General features: G+C 38.5%; 1 protein-coding gene across 1 annotated transcript in view; it reads left to right on the plus strand.

Moving 5' to 3' along the window:
• The window catches only part of LOC104538292 (disrupted in schizophrenia 1 protein-like), a gene marked incomplete at its 3' end in the record, with an annotated part of 67,078 nt that overhangs the window by 44,424 nt on the left and 3,937 nt on the right, over positions 1–18,717 (plus strand). The window contains exons 6-7 of the mRNA XM_010181442.1: positions 732–967; positions 16,441–16,495. Of these exons, the coding sequence (XP_010179744.1) occupies positions 732–967; positions 16,441–16,495 (291 nt within the window). The remainder of the gene's footprint in view (positions 1–731; positions 968–16,440; positions 16,496–18,717) is intronic.

The following is an 18,717-nucleotide window of genomic DNA, read 5'->3' on the forward strand; positions in this document are numbered from 1 at the left end:
GACATAGATTAAATAACTTTAGAAACTCAGCAAGCCAGACTCCTTCAAGAAATGCTCCTTCCTTGGGTGCAAGCTATCTGTTGGGTTTTCAAGGGAAAATTAGAATGTGTTCTTGCAAGAAACACCAGTATCATGATGCATGGGGTTTGAATTTCAGGCAAGACAAGTGTAACTGAGGTTGAAGCTCTGGTCATTTTAAGTCAAGAGAATTAATTAAAATTAAATATTAATAGTATAAAGGACTGGCCAGACAGTCAGTGGTTCACCACTTACATTCTGTGCCTGGTGATGTGTTGGAAGTGAAGAGGAACCATCCCAGCGATATTCTGCAGGACAGATAGGTTGTTGATGACTTTAACTGCCAGTCTGTAGCAAGATTCTGTTGTCTTGATTGAACTGAGATTTTGGGATTTCTGGGGAAGTTTTTAACATGGGAAATACCTATGTATTTTAATGGTAAAAGGTGACTGACAGGTGGTAGTGGAAGAGGAACTTAAAATTTGGTGTTGATATGGAGGTGGGGAGTTTCAGACTGTTGAAGCACTAGACTTTCTAAATACAACAGATGTAAGAATTTGTGCATCAACAAAAGAATGTCTTTTCATTCACTGTTGTGCTAAATTGGACAATCTTAGTTCATTCTACTTCTGAGACTTGTACTGTATTTTTCTAGGGACGGAGAGGTTTCTTTAATAGGGTTCATAGTAGACTCAGATTTCTGTTCTATGCAGAAGGAAATTGAAGACCTCCGAGCAAGACTGGCCATACTAGAAGCAAAAGATCAACAGCTAAGAAGAGAAGTTGAAGAACAAGATAGGCTTATTCAGTCACAGGACTGTGAACTGACTGCTTTACTTGGCTGCATTTCTTTGAGAGAGCTACAGGAAATAAGCAAAGCTGTGGATGACACTTTAGCATCCTCCTATCAAATTCCATTCAGTCTGGATCTTCCAGGGACAATAAAGAGGTATTTAATTTTTAATATGTTGCCAGTGAGGTAGAGTCTCGTACCTTTCCAACGTACTGTTGAGTTGGCTGTCAGTTGTTTTCCTCTTAATTGTGCCAGCTAATTAGCTGGATTCAGATACTTTAAAATTTTCAGAGAATAGATGTTGAAGTTGTAATATTAATATACTTACTCAAGAAGGAAGACTTTAGTTATTTGAACGTCTTACACTTATTACTTTTTTGTGCTCAAGAGCCACCAACAGAAAGCATACATATCCATCAACTGTTCATACCTATCATCTGATTAAACTACTTGTTATCTGGTTGAACCTTTTCCCTAGCTTGGCAATGCAGTAGCTACAGCATATTTCTCACAGCCTGTAAGTGTGTACTAGGCCTCATCCAAATAAATATTGCAGATATTTCTTCAGTGAACTTCCAGTCATCATAAATTCATAATGAATGTGATGAGTATTAGGCTCAGACAGTGGACTTGAGGTAGTGGGCAAAGGGATACAGCATGAAGACTTCTGGAACACCTACAGTTAAATGCACATTGTATGGTTTATTTAAATAGAAAAGTAGCTACTTTTGGTAACCTTTTGGAAATAACCTCATCTTTATTTACAAAAGCAATAGAAATGCTTCAGGGCCTAAACTGTACTGGTAGTCAATGGGATGTTGATGATGGAACTCTGAATGTGTTACTGCTGCTGTGTCACCAGGACAAAATAAAATTCCTGTTTATCCTAACTTGCATTTCTTCCAGATAAGCAGTAACTATGTTGCTTGCATTTTTTTTCTCCCTTCATGTTTATTTCATTTAGTTTGGTTATATTAACATTCATGAGAAACTGCTGCTTGTGTGTGCTAATTTATACTTTTTTTTTTTTAAGTCAGCAGAACATTTTTTAGAGGGCATATTCCTTTCTTTTGTGGTTCGTTTAAAAATTTAAATTAGGTTATGGGAAATAGTTTCCTGAATTAAATTCAGTTTGTTTTAATAGTAACTTTCACCTGTGTTTCTGAGATTGAGGAATAAAAGCTCTCAAGCAGTCAGTCTGAGAACCCATGCTTTGATTGGAGTTTTCTCTTAGTTTTGGATTTGCTTATGAAAGAATACTCTGATTTTTATTTTTTTTTTATTTCTCTCACACTGCTGATGTGATGTTTGAATTGCACTTAAGTCTTTGGGAAATTATTTAAAGATCAGTTAAATTGGTACTGGTTCAGGAAGAACTTGCTCGGAGTACTTTGTTCAGCAGCACCATGAATAATGCAGTCACTTGAGGGAATACTGGTGTTCATTATTTGAAGTCGGTTCAGAACTTCAATGAAGACTTAAAATTAATTTCTGCCCTTTCTTTTAAAGATGACTTGAACAGAACTTTTCTGTTTTAGTTTTCTTTGTTGATCAACTTTGTGTCACCAGGGCAAATGGTCAGGTACTTTTGCTCTCTTTACCATAGCTGTAGGGAGAAAGAAATGCTGGTTTGGGCTGCACAAGTAAGCAAGCGTAGCCGGCATCTGTGATGGCCTTCAGGAACAGTTTAAATCTCCTATGTCAGACTACAGTTGTGTGCTCTTTTCAAACCGCAAAACCTTTTTCGACCAGAACTGATGGCAATAATGTAGATGTCCACCTATGACATCGTCACAGAGAAGCTCAAGTCCTTGGTTCAGATTGTGGAAGCTCTGTGTGTAAGTCCTCAGCAGTCTGTCTAGACCTGAACCTACAGACTCAGAGCAAACTCGTACCTGCCAAGGATTGCAGTGACCTGGCAGGCAGCATGTTTCATCACAAATCTTAAGGTGGGCCTTAACGTATCCAGGAATGCAAAAGAAGAAATCTGGCAAAAGGGCAGGAGGAAATGTGACTCTGGGAGAGTGAAGGTGGAGAGGATTAATGGTTACAGCATTCAGCTAAGATGAGAGAGAGACCTGGTGGTCATAGTTGTTGAGGGAGTTGGCAACTGTTCACCAATGAAGTGCTAGATTTTATTTTTTAACTTTCTTCTTGCCAACTTAAAAGCAAAGTGAGCTGGTAGGAACGTGTTACAACCTGGCCGATGCAGGCTTTCAAAGAAGCAAGGTACTTCTCACTGCCTATTCAGCAGCTTCTCTCTTCTCTGCAGGAGATGGCAGCTCTCTCTGAATTAAAAACACCTTGTAGGTGTTTTCATTACATGATGTAGCTTCTTGATCTGGTAAATCCCATTCAAAATCTGCGTAAGTGTTGTATATGCCATGCCTGCTGCTCTGTTGAAAAATGCATAAACTGCCTTGGGAGCACAGGCTAAAATCTCCAGTCCAGCTGTGTGGCTCAACCCCTTGACTTTATCTTGTGGTCCCTTCCTTACATTTGGTTCTCAAGTTTTTTCCTTGAACCACTTGCTACTTTAGGTGGCTGAAAGTATCCCAGTGCTGTGCTTGTGTCGTGGTCAGCAGGCACAATTCCAGCACGGGTTCTTGCCACTTCTTGCTTTCAGGGCAGTCTATATATCCAGGAGGGCTGAATATGCTCCTACAATGATTGTGGCTAATTAACAGTGAGAGTTACACGCTCTGCTAAACTGAACAAAGTGATTGGTGTCTTCCTTTTAAAGCTTTGCAGTCCATCACACCTTAAGTACAGTGATCTTATGTCTGCATCTGGTGATGTTCTGTTCTCTCTTTGTGTAAGATGAAAAAGCAGCAAGTAGATAGTAAGACATCTGGTGTGGATATACTTCCCGTGTGCCTATGGGCATCCCCTACATTGTCATACAATTATAGAATAATTTAGGAGGTCATCTTCTCAAACTCCTGGTTAAAGCAAGGTCAGAATTTCCAAGTGAAATCAGGTCGCTCGGGGCCCCACCTGTCTGAGTTTCATGTGTATTCAAGGATGGAGATTTTGCAGCCTTGCTAGGCATCATGCATTTCACCAGTTCTGCTGTGAACTTTTTTTGTCTTGTAACTCGCCAGGATTTCCCTCGTTGCAACTTGCATTGGCTTATCCTAAATCAGTACTTCTTATGAAAGGCAGTTGTATATTAGGTAACAGGTTAAAATACTTGATGAAGCCAGTTCAGCATGTTAATTTTAAATTCCAAAGTCTGGGGATTTTTAATGTGAAAGAGATTCTTCTGGAAATGAACATTTTATTTTATGAATCATTGCAGAGAAAAAAAAAAGTCTTCTGAAGTTAAGGCTATCTGTGTGAGAAATAAAACTATTACTTGTGCACAATACTAAAGATCAGTGTTATGTAGGATGTTGTTCAGTATTGATGGGCTGTAAATGACAAGCTCCTGGGTATTGACTTGCAAGATACTATGTACTTACTCGAACTGCTTTGTGCTACACAGTAAAGTACTGCTATAATGTGCTTTTGCATAATTATTTGTTGGGTACATGAATTGCATTCAGTGCCGAAATAACACAGACCTGATGTGAAGCATCTCTTAAGACAATCTGTGCAAATGAATCATACTGAGTTGCTTGCAGCTTGCTATGAAATACAAATTATATTGCTTTTCTTGGTCTAAATGCTATTAAATAGCAACTTATTAAAGCAAACTTCAGGGAACATGAGAGAACATCTTAAATGAAGAATAATTGCCCACATAGAAGTATGCTGTAGCAAGTCAATGCAACATTGGGCTGAGCATTGTTTCTAAGCTTATTTTTCTTGTCAAACATTGTTATTTTCAGGAAGATTAATAATCCTTTGTTTTGTCTTGTTTGTCTTCGGTATGTGGTGGACTTTTTCAAAACAAAAAGCCTTTGTCAGTAACTACAGCATGCTCTGAGTCTGAAGAATTGAGAAATATTAGACATGTTACCCTGGGCCCTTTCTTGAGGGCTGTTGGAGGCTGAGGTTAAAACCTGGCCAGTTAATTCACATATATGTTAGCGTGTGTTTTGACGGGGATTCTCACCGAGGCTGAGACCAGAGAATGTGGTTGTTTTGCTCATCCAGATGGGCCTAATTGCTCCTGGTAATACAAAGAGTGTAATCATTGTTATAAAATGAGTAAATTGCAGTGCAAAAGCTCAGTTTGCTTGTGTGAGGTTGCGTGGAGATGTGTTTAAAAGGTGGGAGCAGCTGGTGTGTGCACCACCACATGTGTCTGTGGTTTAACTGAAGACAGCATGCTGAAATCAAAATAGGTCTAAATGTTTCAGTGTGAAGTACTTTCTCCTGAAGATTACAAAAGGTAACAAAATGTATCATTTCTGTATCCTCTGCTGAAGAGGACACCATTTCAGAAATACATGTTTTTAACTAGTGTAACTTGAATTTTTTCATTATAAAATAAGACCATGCTAATTATTTGACTTATTCTCTTCAGTACCTGTTTCTTTTCGTTTCACAATGAAAACTGGGGAAGTCTGTTATACTTCTGTTCGTATTTAGTTTTACTGGTCTTATCTGTATTTGCAGATGCATGTGACTGTACAGCATGTCATCCTTAAAATAAATTGCACAGTTCCATCTGGAGTATTGTCTGGGAACTGAATGGTGGTTAAAAGAGAGAAATTCAATTAAATATTTTTTCAAAGCACTTGAATACTCCACTTCTTCCACTTTTCCCATGGAACAATTTTTAGTTAGTAGGAATTTGTTCCATGGTGAGTGCATGGGATCTTCTGAAGATAGGGAAATTCTCTATTCTGTATATTAGTTACTATGGTACTGTCATGGCCAGTAATCCAAAGAACCGAACTTGAAATTTTATGCCACCAGTTCACTCTGCTTTAGTGATGCCTGGAGCTCATCTGGCGAAGATCAATTCAAAGTGAATACAAATGCTCAGGGGGTTGAAAACCTTATTTCTTGGAATATACTCAAAGCATTCAGCAACTTCAGTTGAGACCAAAGCCTGATAAACCCCAAAAAGGTAGATTTTTTTAGAGAAGTTTATTTAGTTGGGAAAAGTTGGGGAAAAAAGACTTATATGTAGTTTCACATAATAACTTAGGAAAAGTGCCATTCAGAATGGGTTGTCATGTACTGTCATTAGGAGAGACTGCTTTGTACGCATTTTGTTGTTCTTCAAAGTATATGTCTGCCTGAAATTTCTTATCAAAGTAGTAGTTAGCAAGCTATGTGAAATTACTGAAGAAGTCTGAATGCAGCCATTTTTATTTGCATTAGCCTTTTAACAAAAATCTTAGCTTTAAAGAATTGTATTTAGAAGCAGCAAAACAAACTGCACTCTGCCTTTTCAAAACTATTTCTATTGTTTGTTACATAATGTGCAGTCTGTCCAGGAAAGTCCTTTTTAAATAAGTGGTTTGAGGTTTTCTGATATTTCTGTGTAAATGCATACGTATCAAAAATATCCTCTGGGAATAAAAGGGTAGCACAGATATAAAAAGCAGAGGGACAAAATGGCTTTATAGCATCAGAAAGTTTCTACTACAATACACAGGCTGCTAATGTTCCTGACTTTTTGCTGGGCCTGTGTGGGACAGTAGAGAACTAAATTGTACTTTAAATGCCAGATATTCTCGGAGTCTTTATTTCTGCATATACTGCTTGGGGTTTTGGGTTGTTTGGAGCTTTTTTGTTGCCTGCACTTTTTCCTGATCTCACAACCTTAGTGGTGCTTAGTTACAAGTAGAAAGTGATATTGGTTAGACACAAGATAATCTAATTTTTTTGTTTTCCTGAAAGATCTTCCTGATTATGTTCAGGAGAGACTCCTGTGCTGTGTTATTTGTCCAACTATGAAGACGTCATTGGTTTAATAGACCTCTAAGCACATTGCATCATTATTCTGGCCTCATTTGGTGCTGAGGAGGTTTTAGCTGGTCCTGGGACTGACTATTCATGGAGCAGTTTCCAGCAAGTTGCTGCTGTGTTCACCTTGTGCAACTGAATTTACTTCTGGGTCTTTCACTTCTTGGGTGAATTTCTCGTGCTGCTGCATCATATCTCTGTCCTGGGAGGATGTCAGCGAAGCCATGCCCTTGGCAGAAAGTCTTTCTGCCCTTCTGACCAGCCTTTCCAACTCCTGCTGTCACTTGTCGCTACCTGATAATCCCTTCCTTCTCTTCCCAGATATAGTTACATTTTGTCATGCTGGTGTAAGCATCTGTGTTTGTGTGTGTATGTGTCTGATCTGTGTAAGATTTTTTGCTCCTGTGCTGTGTGAGAGGATAAAGCTTCCGGGCTCCTTCCTCTGTACTGTTTCCTGCTTTGTATGACAGTTTTTCTTCTTTTCCCCCTTCTTAAAAATATCTCTCTCTCTTTCTGACACCCACATCACACTATCTGTCCACATGTTATTACTGTAAAATATCAGAAGTATAGGGAAAGGATAATATTTAAAAAAGGAATGTAAATAAGTAAAACAGGTAAGCGTTGTTTCCCTCTTATAAATATGCATGATTAAATGAGCATCTTGAGCTGTCAGATGCTCAGACAAAACAGATAACTTCTGTAGTGGCCACCACAGCCAGGGCTTCATCACTAAGTAGTAGAAGTGAGGAAGAGAGAGCTCTGTCAGTTCATTAGTTTGGTTATTTTTAGCTTTGCAGGTCTGCAGGAACTGAGAAAATAGTGTTTGCATATGAAATACACCACATGAAGAAGTGTTGCACAGCCCCAGAAACTGCTCTCCCTGTGGTTCACTTCTGTCCCAGTTGTAAGCTCTGGGTGTGGGAGTCTTCAAGGCTTCTGACAGCTTCAGTTCCCTTCCAGACCTGTTTGTGTTGACTTGATTTCAGTCAGTGATACATCATTTTCCATGATATGAGGACAATGCACAGGTCACTTTAAGTGAGGCCTTACTGCCTTGACTTAGGGCCTTTTCATGCTGCTTTGATTTTTTTTTTTTTTTAAAGTTTAACAAAGAATTTTAAAACTGTTCTCTGGTAGGAAATATGCCTCTGTCTACGCTGCATGAGATGAATCAAAGTACAATTATGGGGTTCTTAAAATATAGCCAATACCACTGCTACTACTATAGCTAGGTAATGAAGATGGTGTGCTGCCCTGTTTTTCTTACTTGTACTTCTTTTATTTAATGATACATTGATCCATTTTATTCTGTGTGCTACAGCTTCACAAAACCTGCAGTAGCAGGCTTGGAGCAGGGCCAGAGGACAGGATGTTCCCCAACACCTAATCTGCTGTGGACAAGGGACTTTTTGAGGGGAAACTCCAAATTTCATGTCAAACATCATAACCCAACCTTTCAAGCTTTGATGATGGGATTGTCTCATGTCACCAAGTCATAGGTGAAAGGAGAGGTCTGCCTCTTCCTTTATCATCTGACTGATGAGGAGGCTGAGCTTTCTTTTTACAAAAAGGTGAAAAGACAGATAAGTGTTTTCCTCTCCATTTTGTCTACCTAGGATTAATTCCATTCCTTTGTTCTCTGCCTAGGATTGAAGGGTAGACTCCTTGGGTAAGTGGCTTTGTTTCTTTTTTTCCCTGACTTGTGGGAGCAGCTTTAGAAGAAACTGTGTACTGAAAGCCTGGCATGTCATACAGTGTCTGTGCTTCAGCACACGAAGTGAATTTGCTTCCTGCAAAGGTGCAAACAGACATTGAACAAGAGCTGCCAGAGTTTGAAACTGTGGCAGAGGATTTTTTGTTTGAGTTGCCTGTGTCTGAGCACAGAGTTCTTTGTTGTGTGGCTCAGCAGCTTGTAGTGCCTCTGATCCCACCAGGGCCAGTGAGGGACCCCTGTCACAGGGAGGAAAAAGGACTTCTGCAAAATCTGCTCCCACACCATAGATACTGGCCTTCCTTGGGAAGAACAGGAGGGGTTGGAAACACAGCAGGGAACGGACAGAGCAAGTCTTCCAGCTTGGTGGACAGAGCCACTGCTAGCAACCCGAAGTATTTTTGAGCTATCTTAGAGGTGGTTTTTGTCCTTCCAAGCAGCGTTATAGAAGGAAAAAGTCCCAGGAGAAAGGTGAGTGCCACCCGGTTGAGTACCCACACGTGCAGTGTAATGAGGAATCTGTTTTTCTGTGCTGAGCATCTGGTTCTCCCTGCTTGCCTGAACAGCATCCAAAGGGATGTAGCGGCCTTTGAAGTCCAGGCCACATATGTGCTAATTCCTCTGGGGCTGTATATGATGAGACTTATTTCTCTTCAGGAAAAAGTGGCCAGCTGTCCCAATCAATGTATGATACTGAATTCATTTGTATATAATCAAGAGAAACAGCTAACAACAATATTCAGGGACAGACCCTGAAGTCAGTGAAGTACAATGGATGTTATTCTTAGGAGAATAATTGCAGTTGCTCTAGGTAAGCTCTAGTTTTTGTGCACTTCAGACAAATGTAGCAGAAGAATGAGGATCTCTTGACACATCAGAAAATCTGGGGAAAGTGTTTGGATGTGAAGAATTGCTGCTGCAGATAGCTGCTTGATTGGCTGATGCTCCTGTTTCAGGTAGCAGCTGGAGCAACAACTGCCGCAACCGCTCTGCAGCAGCAGCTGACAGAAGAGTGGTGGGAAATACAGCACCACACGAATGGTTGGTTGAAACAGACAGCCAGTTTGGCTGTCTGAATGGTATGTTACAGGATCAGAAGATTTCTCAATACATGGCCATGAAAACTCAGCTTGGAATCATCGTTAAAGATACCAGCAGCATCTTCAAGTGACTGTGAACTGGTTGTTTCTATTGGAGTGATTTTATCTAAAAAAATACCAGCTACTGTACTATGCAGACAGAGGTGCTGCCTCAGTCCTCCTATTGCAAACATTAAAGAAAATTCTTATTAATCATTGTTACCAAAAACTATGAAGTGTCATCTAATGCCCTGTTTTTTCTGCAAAGCTCCCATAACTGGGTCTAGTGTCCGGCAGCATTGTAGCAAGTAAGGTTTGTCTCAGTTCAGAGTTCTTGTGTATGTAAGAGCTTCTGGACAGGATGATGAGTTGTTATAGTCCACTTCGTATAGGTATAACTCTTTGAGTCAACAAAGTGCAGTCACTCAGCAACCCATGAGTCAATGGAAACCTTTTTGGTAAGATGAGACTATACAAAAATGCTAGGAAAGTGTGCTTCTAGATCTACCTCTTGATAAATTCTGAGTGGGGTAGCACAGATAGATACTGAAGCAATTCTTGACATAAAGCAACAGTGAAGAAATACTGCTCTGCAAATGATAGCTGGAAGAAGAGAAAATTGCTGGGGCAGAATCAGCTCTCTGATCGTTCGGAGCTATGTGCCTAATTTTGGGTTCTCATTCATATTCCTTGGAGAATGCTGTAGCTTGAAATGTGCAGAAGGTCCAATGCTCCTGTACCTTAAAGTACATCTCTTGATAATTTTTCTCTCCGATCAGATTAATTTTTGAGGTTGGAAGCTTTCCAAGTTGACACTTTGCATTTTACTTCTAATTCAGGTGAGTAGTCCTTGCAGCTGCCACAAATTTCATTTTCAGTGTGAATTAAACACAACTTTTCTCTTCTTCTTTTTAGTGTCAAAGTCCATGCCTCAAGAGCAATGACATGTTTAAATAGAGAAACTGGATTTTCATCTCATAAGTTCAGCAGAAATTTTGTGGTTTTATCATTGTTTAACCAGCTCTATCATCTTCAATGTTTTCTGTGTGCTGCATTATCTAAGGGAAAATCAGAGTTTGTGGAAAACCCTGACTTACTTTTAAAAGATGATTTTGTGTCCCAACATGTAGATATGCTGCTATGAAAATCTCCATTGTTTTAAGTCCCATGGATCATTGCACAAAGGTGCATGTGTGTGCATTATGTGCTTGACTGAGAAATTGCTTTCCTGGTATGATAATACTCAGATATGCAGCCCAGCCAGGCTTATGAACAGATCACATAGAATTAAAATCTTGTTAGTCAATGTCATCCTTGGTTAAGTAGAATAAAGCTTCATGATGGAGAGTATAAAAAGAAAACAAAAAGTGCTGTTTCATCTTAGGGCATTTAATGCAATGTAGCTCTCAACATTCTTAATTGAGCAGAAGTGTAGGACCAGCAACACCCTTGTAGGTCTTGCCCTGGTAAAAAACTGCACATGGTGTCTGTGATAATGAATCTGATTTTAGTGAAGAAAACTTCGGGTACAAGTATGTTTTCTTATTTTTTCTTTTACTTTTAGTTGTACACTTGTAGCTTAAAGCAATCCCTTTTTAAGTATAGTTTTGTTCAAAAGCTTTTTTTCCTGACTTGTCTTCAAAGCTTTCTGAGATATGCACATCAAGGGAACTGTAAAAGTACAAGAAAGTTACTGATTGTTTGTATTGTGGATCTCTTCCTTAAAGGCCCAGTGAAGTCCCTAGACTTAAAGTTTTTATTGGATTTTTGTTGGATTTTTGCCTTGATGTAGACTGTAGCAGATGTTTACACCAAATGTTTCCCGAGCAGCACTTATTTTGCAAAGGACTGGACAAAAGCTTCTTTGGAGGGTCAGCTTCTCTATGCTGTTAAAAGCAAGATTACAAGTGTAGGCCTTGGTTTATATATTTTCATCTTCTAAGAGAGTACAGCTTCTTGTGACTTCAGAAACAGAGAAGAAATTGTGTTAGAAGACTTAAAGTTGGAAAAGTCATGCTCTCTGCAGGCTGTGACTATTAGAATGTGGTTGTGCTTTGCAGGCAGTCTCATTACTCTGGGCCAAATTCAGACATACTGTAAACTGTTTAAATTTGCTGATAGTCAAGAAAATACTCTTTAATAGTAGTTTTAGCTAGGAGGGAATACATATTCATACGAAATGAGGGTTCAGCCCATCATGATTTTTCATATGCTTACAACGTGAGCTTAGATTTCTAGGCCATTGCTCTTGAATTAGAAATTCGAATATGTGTAATTTTAAATTGTTCTGACTTGTACTTAAAGAAATGGAAGTGCTTTTTGCTTAAGCACTGTATTGTGGTATGGAGATAGGGAGGGCAATAACAGGATATAGAATAATTTTTTAGGTGAAGGTAATGTAAGGAAGAATATTTGCTATTAAAGGGCATCATTTTGTCTTTGAGTCTCTTCAGAGATCAAATTTAGCTGCTTAGTTTCTGTATGAAAATAAGAATTTCCTGTATAGAATTTATTTATTTTACACTGATACTACCTGTGTGGTATGTTCTGTTGTGCAGTTAAGGAAACAGCATTCTGACTCCCTTTTTTGTCACTGCATTTATGTTTTGTCATTAATACAGGAACTGTTTCTGTTTAAGCAGTCTGTATATTTATGTATCTTGAAAGTAGAGAACAGCGTGATTTGCCTTTTGCCCATTTTCATTCTTTGAATTTTTTCTTAAGAAGCAAAACATAAATACACAATAGCCTGTTCTGCAAAGGGAAGTATACCAGCGAAGTGGAAGGAAAGACATTCAGAAACATGCCTTTCCTTTAGTAGAAAGCCGTTCTTCCCAGTATTGTGCTAGTCAGCCTTCCTCTGAACAAAGCCACTTCCATAGTATCTGCAATTCCTGCATGTGAATCATAATGTCTCAGAATATTCTTTAAAAAGCTTTTTAAACATTTTCTGTTATATCATGACATTTTATGTCCTCAGTGTTTGTATGAGAAGGCTGTGACAGAGCAAGGAATGTGTGAACCAGACCACTCAGCTCCCAGCCTTTCTTCTGTCCCCCATCACATGGAATTGGCTTACTTTATTTTGCCAGCACACGCTATTCCTGATTATGAACATCATCTCAGCAGGTTTCAACAGTTCAACATACTTAGTACCTATTTTTCTTTAAGGTCACTAAAATGAGATACTTAAAAGGCACTGGCTTGCTTGAAGTATTTAGTTCTTAAAATTTTTCTTGTAGTCTGTTACTACATCCTAAGTCAGCCTTATCTCCTGAATATACAGCATTCCTACATCCTCCTGCAGTTCTCCAGCTGAAGTCTGTGTTTTGCTGTTTTTCATCATCCAGAAAGGGTAATTCCTCAGCTCCTGCTTTCCTATTCTGATCTAGAATGTATACGATGAAGCCCTAGAATGTATCAAGTCTACATTCCTTTTATTTTCTTCTCTTCTCGTTATGGATCCTAAGGTGTGTAAAGCCATTTAAATGGTATGCCTACATGACTATCTGCCATGAAGAAATTACACATGATTTATAGATTGCTGTCAGTTCTGCAGGTGTTAAAAACATTTATTTTCCTGCATTTAGTCAGTTAATTTTGCATTAATTGAATTCCTGTCTTATTCTAGTCCTTCCATCAGCTGGGTCAAGAACTTTGCTTTCTCTGTGATGGAGTTAGCTTATATTGAATTTGAGAAGTAACTTCTAAATGTTCCTTATAATAGATTGCAGAGGCTGTGAGAACAAGCAGTGAAATTCTTGATTAGCTGTTTTGCCAGAGAAGAATAACAATGAGTCAAAACTATGGACATCTTCCCAGGCAAGAATTTAATGTTACTCCAAGGAGCTCTTTTTAAAGCTGTTTTCCCTGGTAGAAATAAGTAAAGCAACTGTTAAGCAGACAGAATGCTCCTCTTAAAATGAAATACGATACTCCAGGATGGTGGTAAAAGAAAATACTATTTCTGGTTCAAGCCACATGTATCAGATCATGGCTGTTAAAGCCCTTTGTCTGTAGAATGCATCAGTATTGATTGCTTGACTTCTCTTGCAGTTCATTAGCTTGTCAGTTAATTGGAAAGCTTGTGAGGGCCTCCCCATGATGATGTTTTGTGGTAGAAGAAACCAACCTGGGAATAAACTTACTTAGAAGCTGTTCAAAGTTGGTAACTGTGGCTGGTTCATACATGATTTTGATTGCTGCATATGAATAGTGGGATCGGCTAATCTCTAAAAAGGATAAGGGTTTCCTATGGTATCACTCTGAAGGCTAACAAGGATTCAAAACAGGGTACTGCTGTGTAATTTGTACCATCAGTAATACAAATGCACTTGTAAGAGTCTGCATGAATGCTGTAACTGTAACAAAAGGATTCTTTAGATTCAAGTCTCTGGTTAATGTGGCTATCACTAGCTTGAGTCAAAATAATTATTTACTAATCATATTCTTTATTGGTATGTGTTAGATTAATATGAAATCCTCTTAAAACTGTAGTTCTGCAAATTTCACTTAGAGCTATAGTTCTGCTGTCATTGAAATGGCAGGGCGCCATTCCTTATTTATTTTTCAGTGTCTTGATAGATGGGTATAAAGGAGATGTTTTTTCCCACTCAGCACCTGGACCTGAAAGTCCGCATGGGCTTGTGCATCCTTGTTAGCAATAGGGACTCTACAAGTGGGTCTTTGTAACGCTATCTTGTATGTATGGTTTAAAAAGAAATTAAAAATTGATATCTCTTTCTGTTAGCAGTGTGAGTTCTGCAGAGGAGTGAAATGTTGTATGAACCAGGGCGGGGGGGCTTTCTGTGAGGAAGGTAAACAGATAAGAGAAAAGACACACAGAAGAGATTTGTTAAATGGAGCTGCCATCTTTATACTGTTGTTCTTCTGGCTATAACTGCACTTTACATTTTATTATGTCTTGGGTCTTTGGAGTTGGGTTTTATAAGGCAGTTTCAGAACAACTGAGTCAGTCACCCATTATTCATTCAATTACACACTGTAGCCTTGCTGCTTCCCCTTGACATCTGTACACAAAGCCCAACTCTTTTTTACATAACCTGACCAGCTCAGATGGTGCTTGTGGGAGATGCTGAAAGTCACTGGGAGCTCCAGAGACTGAGAAAAAAAATGACGAAATAGTTCATTCCCTCTGGCATGCCCAGAGGCAGGCAGAAAGTTGATAATGGCATCATTACACATGTGAACTTTTGTGTTTTGCCCATATATTGCTGTAGAAAAGGGGAAAAACTGGAGACTGCTATGTGGGAAATGTTGTTAAACAGCTTTTACATAGCTAGCCCACTGTATTTCTGTTCGTTGCCTTACACAGGCATTGATTTACACTGTCATGAGGTATTTCTGAGAGGACTGCCTCATCTGGAGCTGAAGGGACCCCTGTGTGCTGTGGCAGTAATGAGGTGACTGGCCTTGCTGGGCTGTAGATTGAGGAGGAGTGTGCTCCATGAAGCAAGGCATGAGGGAAAGCAATGCAAATGACTGTCTCATTAACGCAATTAAGTGATGCGCTCGACAGCTGAGTTCTGCCTCTGAGCCTGTCTCACTGCTGTGTGCAGCTGGAGGGAGGTGGTCAGCAGCTGAGTGCAAGTCCAACTTTGTGTGCTTTGCGGTTCAGATTTACATGAACGCTGACTCTTGAAGCAGGACTCAGCAAGTGCTGTGCTTGGAAAATGCAAAGGAGCAAGTTGTCAAAAGAAAACTGAAATGTGTAGAGGTGAGCATCAGGGACTGTGTGCGTGTCAAAACAGGCACTCTGTCTTAATGTGCTTTCTGAATAACAGCGAGTTGTGTTTCTTCCACCTGTAAAATGAATACACTGCTGCCGTATCTTACAGGAGTATCACTGAAATAAATCCAGTGATGTTTCTGAAATGCTTGGATACTTCAGTGTCAAACACTAAAGAAAAGCTCAGAAATAAATTAATAGTTCTCTATTTGGGAGGAGTATCAGTGATAGGTTGTGGAAGAAGTACAATTTTTGTAACGCAGCTAAAAGGAAGAATTGAAGGGCTGCTGGTGGGGAATTTTCAGCTGTCATGTACACTGAATTGAGGTGTCTGACAGGAAAGAAAATAGCGTGTGATAAAGTAATTGAACACTGATTAAAAGTGTTTGTCTACAAAGTAGAAGGGAGGGAAGTATTAAAGTTGCAAAAAAAAAATCTCCATATTCCTAATGCTTGATTTGACTTGGATTTTTTAAGTTTATGTTAAAAATGTAACTTGTTAATTTATTTACGAGCACTAAAGGCACAGATTTATGTTATGTTCAGTAATATCGAAGTAGTAAACTTAACTGGTTTTTATATGTGGCAGGAAACCTTGAATCTGTTCATATAAGCATGGACAATGCCTCAATTTCAGCCTACTGTTGAATCAGTTTGGTACAAATAATTTGTAGGTTTTTATTAAACCAAACAAACTGAGTAGTGATATTTCATATAAAATTACTGTGAGAACAAGTGACTGCAGTTGAGCTTTTCCTGGCATAGTTGGAAATTGGGTTATAAGCAGATAGTTATAACTGCAAACTCTTTGTGTCAGAAACACATTTGTGTTAGGTGTTTGGATGGTAGCCTAGCAAAGCTTCAGTCCTGGACACTTTTGGGAATTTCTAAGATATTATGATTACACAAATAATCATAATTGTGTTTGATGGTAAGTAAAATGAGTATAAACTCATTAATTAAGAACTGTAAAGCTAGTGTATGAACTGTTTTTCAAGCAAACAGGATGAAGTGGGAAGAAATTAGGTGGAAAAAATGTTGGTTAGTCACTAGCAACATTGAACCCAAATATACAGATTTTATCTTGGTACTGGCTCTTTTGTGTTAGTAGGAGTCATCTTAAAGCCTATGTGCTTCCATATGAAAATGTGTCTTGTGTAGCAGACCGTGATGAGCAAAGAAGGTCAATTTTATTTTATTTTATTTTAATCCCTTCTAGCCTTCAGGAAAAAGAACAGTCATTCAACATGTCCATTAAAGAAACTACTGCCAAAGTAAGTACATATCAGTTTTTGGTTTCCAGAGTATTTAAAGAAGCAGATAGCTTGCATTTTAATAAATTGTCTGTGTTTTAGAAAGTTAGTTTTGTGGTGTTTCTTCTAAACAGATTTTACATGTAAATGTTTTTAAGCATACACTCCAAAAAGCACCCCCATATTCTATTTGGACAGGCCACAGAGGTTATGCTTAAGGAAGCAGACTGAGTATCTATTGTTTCTTGGCTTATGTTTACTGGTGATCAGTCTTCTCGCTGGTCTCTGTTTAGGAACAGACTCCTTAGCCTCATGAAGGGAAAGTGAACTCTGATCACAGCTGGATGTTTTCACTCTTAATACAGAGCCTCTTACTTTCCTAGCTGACTGGTTTTGTTGGTGCGAGGGAAGGGCATAAATGAAGTACCTCTTTTCCCTGTCCTTTCACTCATAATAAACTAGTAATCTAATCTTCATTCCCCTTTAAAAATACGAAAAAGGTGATATGGCATATTTAGCATACCTTTTCTTTCTAACCAGAGTTGTTAATACTTTTCCTTTAATTTCCTTATTTTTCATGGTCTCCTTTCAAGAAAGAGAATACTAAAGTTTACTTTTTGTTTCAGAATGGCTCAGTGAGCTACAGAGTATCTTTGTTCCAGAAGTGCTCTAAAAAAAACACCAAGAAAGGTCCATTTATTGTAGCTAATTCATATAGGTCTATATGGAACAGGGAGTGGAAAAGATTGCTGGGTCTGTAATGAATTTATACTCTGAAATAAATTTATTTTTCATGTTTTCTTTAATATCACTCACCAGAATTAATGAAAATTTTATCTTTTATAATCTGTATTTCCTAGTCATCTTGACAAACACTTCTAGCATGCACTGTTAAAAAGAACATTTAAAGACTGCATCTTAATACCCCTCTCATTCTCCTCTATTCCTTGTTTATACGCACATCTTGGGGAAAAATTAGTATAAACCATTATAACATGATGCTCCCTTCTGTATTTTTTTTTTAAATGGCTTTGAGTAAAGTATCAAGGAAAAGATTGCAGCTGACCTACAGCTCATCTACTAAAATGAATGAGACAGTTGGTACCCCAGAGAGATGTGTTATTTCAAGCTATCTGCAAGCTAAAACATAAGTTACAGATATTTGACTTCTCCCCTGAAAATGTTTGCTTCAAGTTTTATTGTATAACCATCGTATCTAAAGACTTTTTCAATAAGAGCTGAAACATTGGGTAGCAACTGAGAGGTCTACAAGGTAGAATTCTGCATCCTGTTTGTTTCTTTAAAAATTCACTAGATAAAATATTATTTTAATTTCATTCCATTCATATGTGATGGCTTTTATTTATTAGAGAAGATAAATAGGAAGCACATAATGAGACTCCAAATAATTTATTATTTTATTTATTCAGATTGACTCATCCTGTTATTTTCTTCTCAGACTGAATAGAGCTGGGAAAACACAACTTGGTCAAAGGTCTTTTCTTTCTACCTGTGCCACTAGTACTGATATGGCCTTTTCTGCCTCATCTTTGTTGTTTTCAGCTGAGGCTGCAAAAGCTAAGATTAACCTATTAATGAAGGGAACAATCTCCCTTATTCAGCACCTTCCTTCAGAAATTAATATCTGCTTTTGCTAATGGCAAGATGGTGCTGTATCGGGGATCCACGTGGGCTGTCCCTTTCTTCAGGCAGCATAAAGAGAATTTCTCTCTCTTTTCTGAGGTGCTGTTGTATAGAAATGTGAAGGTTACTCAAAACTTATTTTTTCTCAAGATGATTGAAGGAAGAGTAAATTTCAGTGCTTTTGTCAGTGTCCTTGGCCCTGTTTCTGCTGCTTTAGATTAACATCATACACTGACAAGATGGAAGAGGATGACAATGGACAAATTTGCTTTTGATATCTTGCTGCTTTTCATCTTGATTCCACATATCTTTGTTAACCAGCATCCTACTGGTTTCAGATAGACTGCTTTTTTGAGTGGTGTTTATCTATCTGAACACAGATTTGTAAGGTATATTCCTAAACAAGATGCTTTTTTTTTTTTTTAGATCTTTTAGAAGTCTGCTTTAAAAAAAACCCCACAAGCCGTTGAAGAAGATTTTAAAATAGATACAGTAGTATTTGGCTGTAAGGAACTTCCCTGAAACTGAAAGGGAGGTTTTTTTAGACTTGGAGCTTGTTGGTTGATGGGCTGCAGCAGAACTGCTCCCTGAGATCAGGG

This window comes from Mesitornis unicolor, unplaced genomic scaffold, assembly GCF_000695765.1.
Source record: "Mesitornis unicolor isolate BGI_N332 unplaced genomic scaffold, ASM69576v1 scaffold18863, whole genome shotgun sequence".
NCBI classification, from domain to species: Eukaryota; Metazoa; Chordata; class Aves; order Mesitornithiformes; family Mesitornithidae; genus Mesitornis; species Mesitornis unicolor.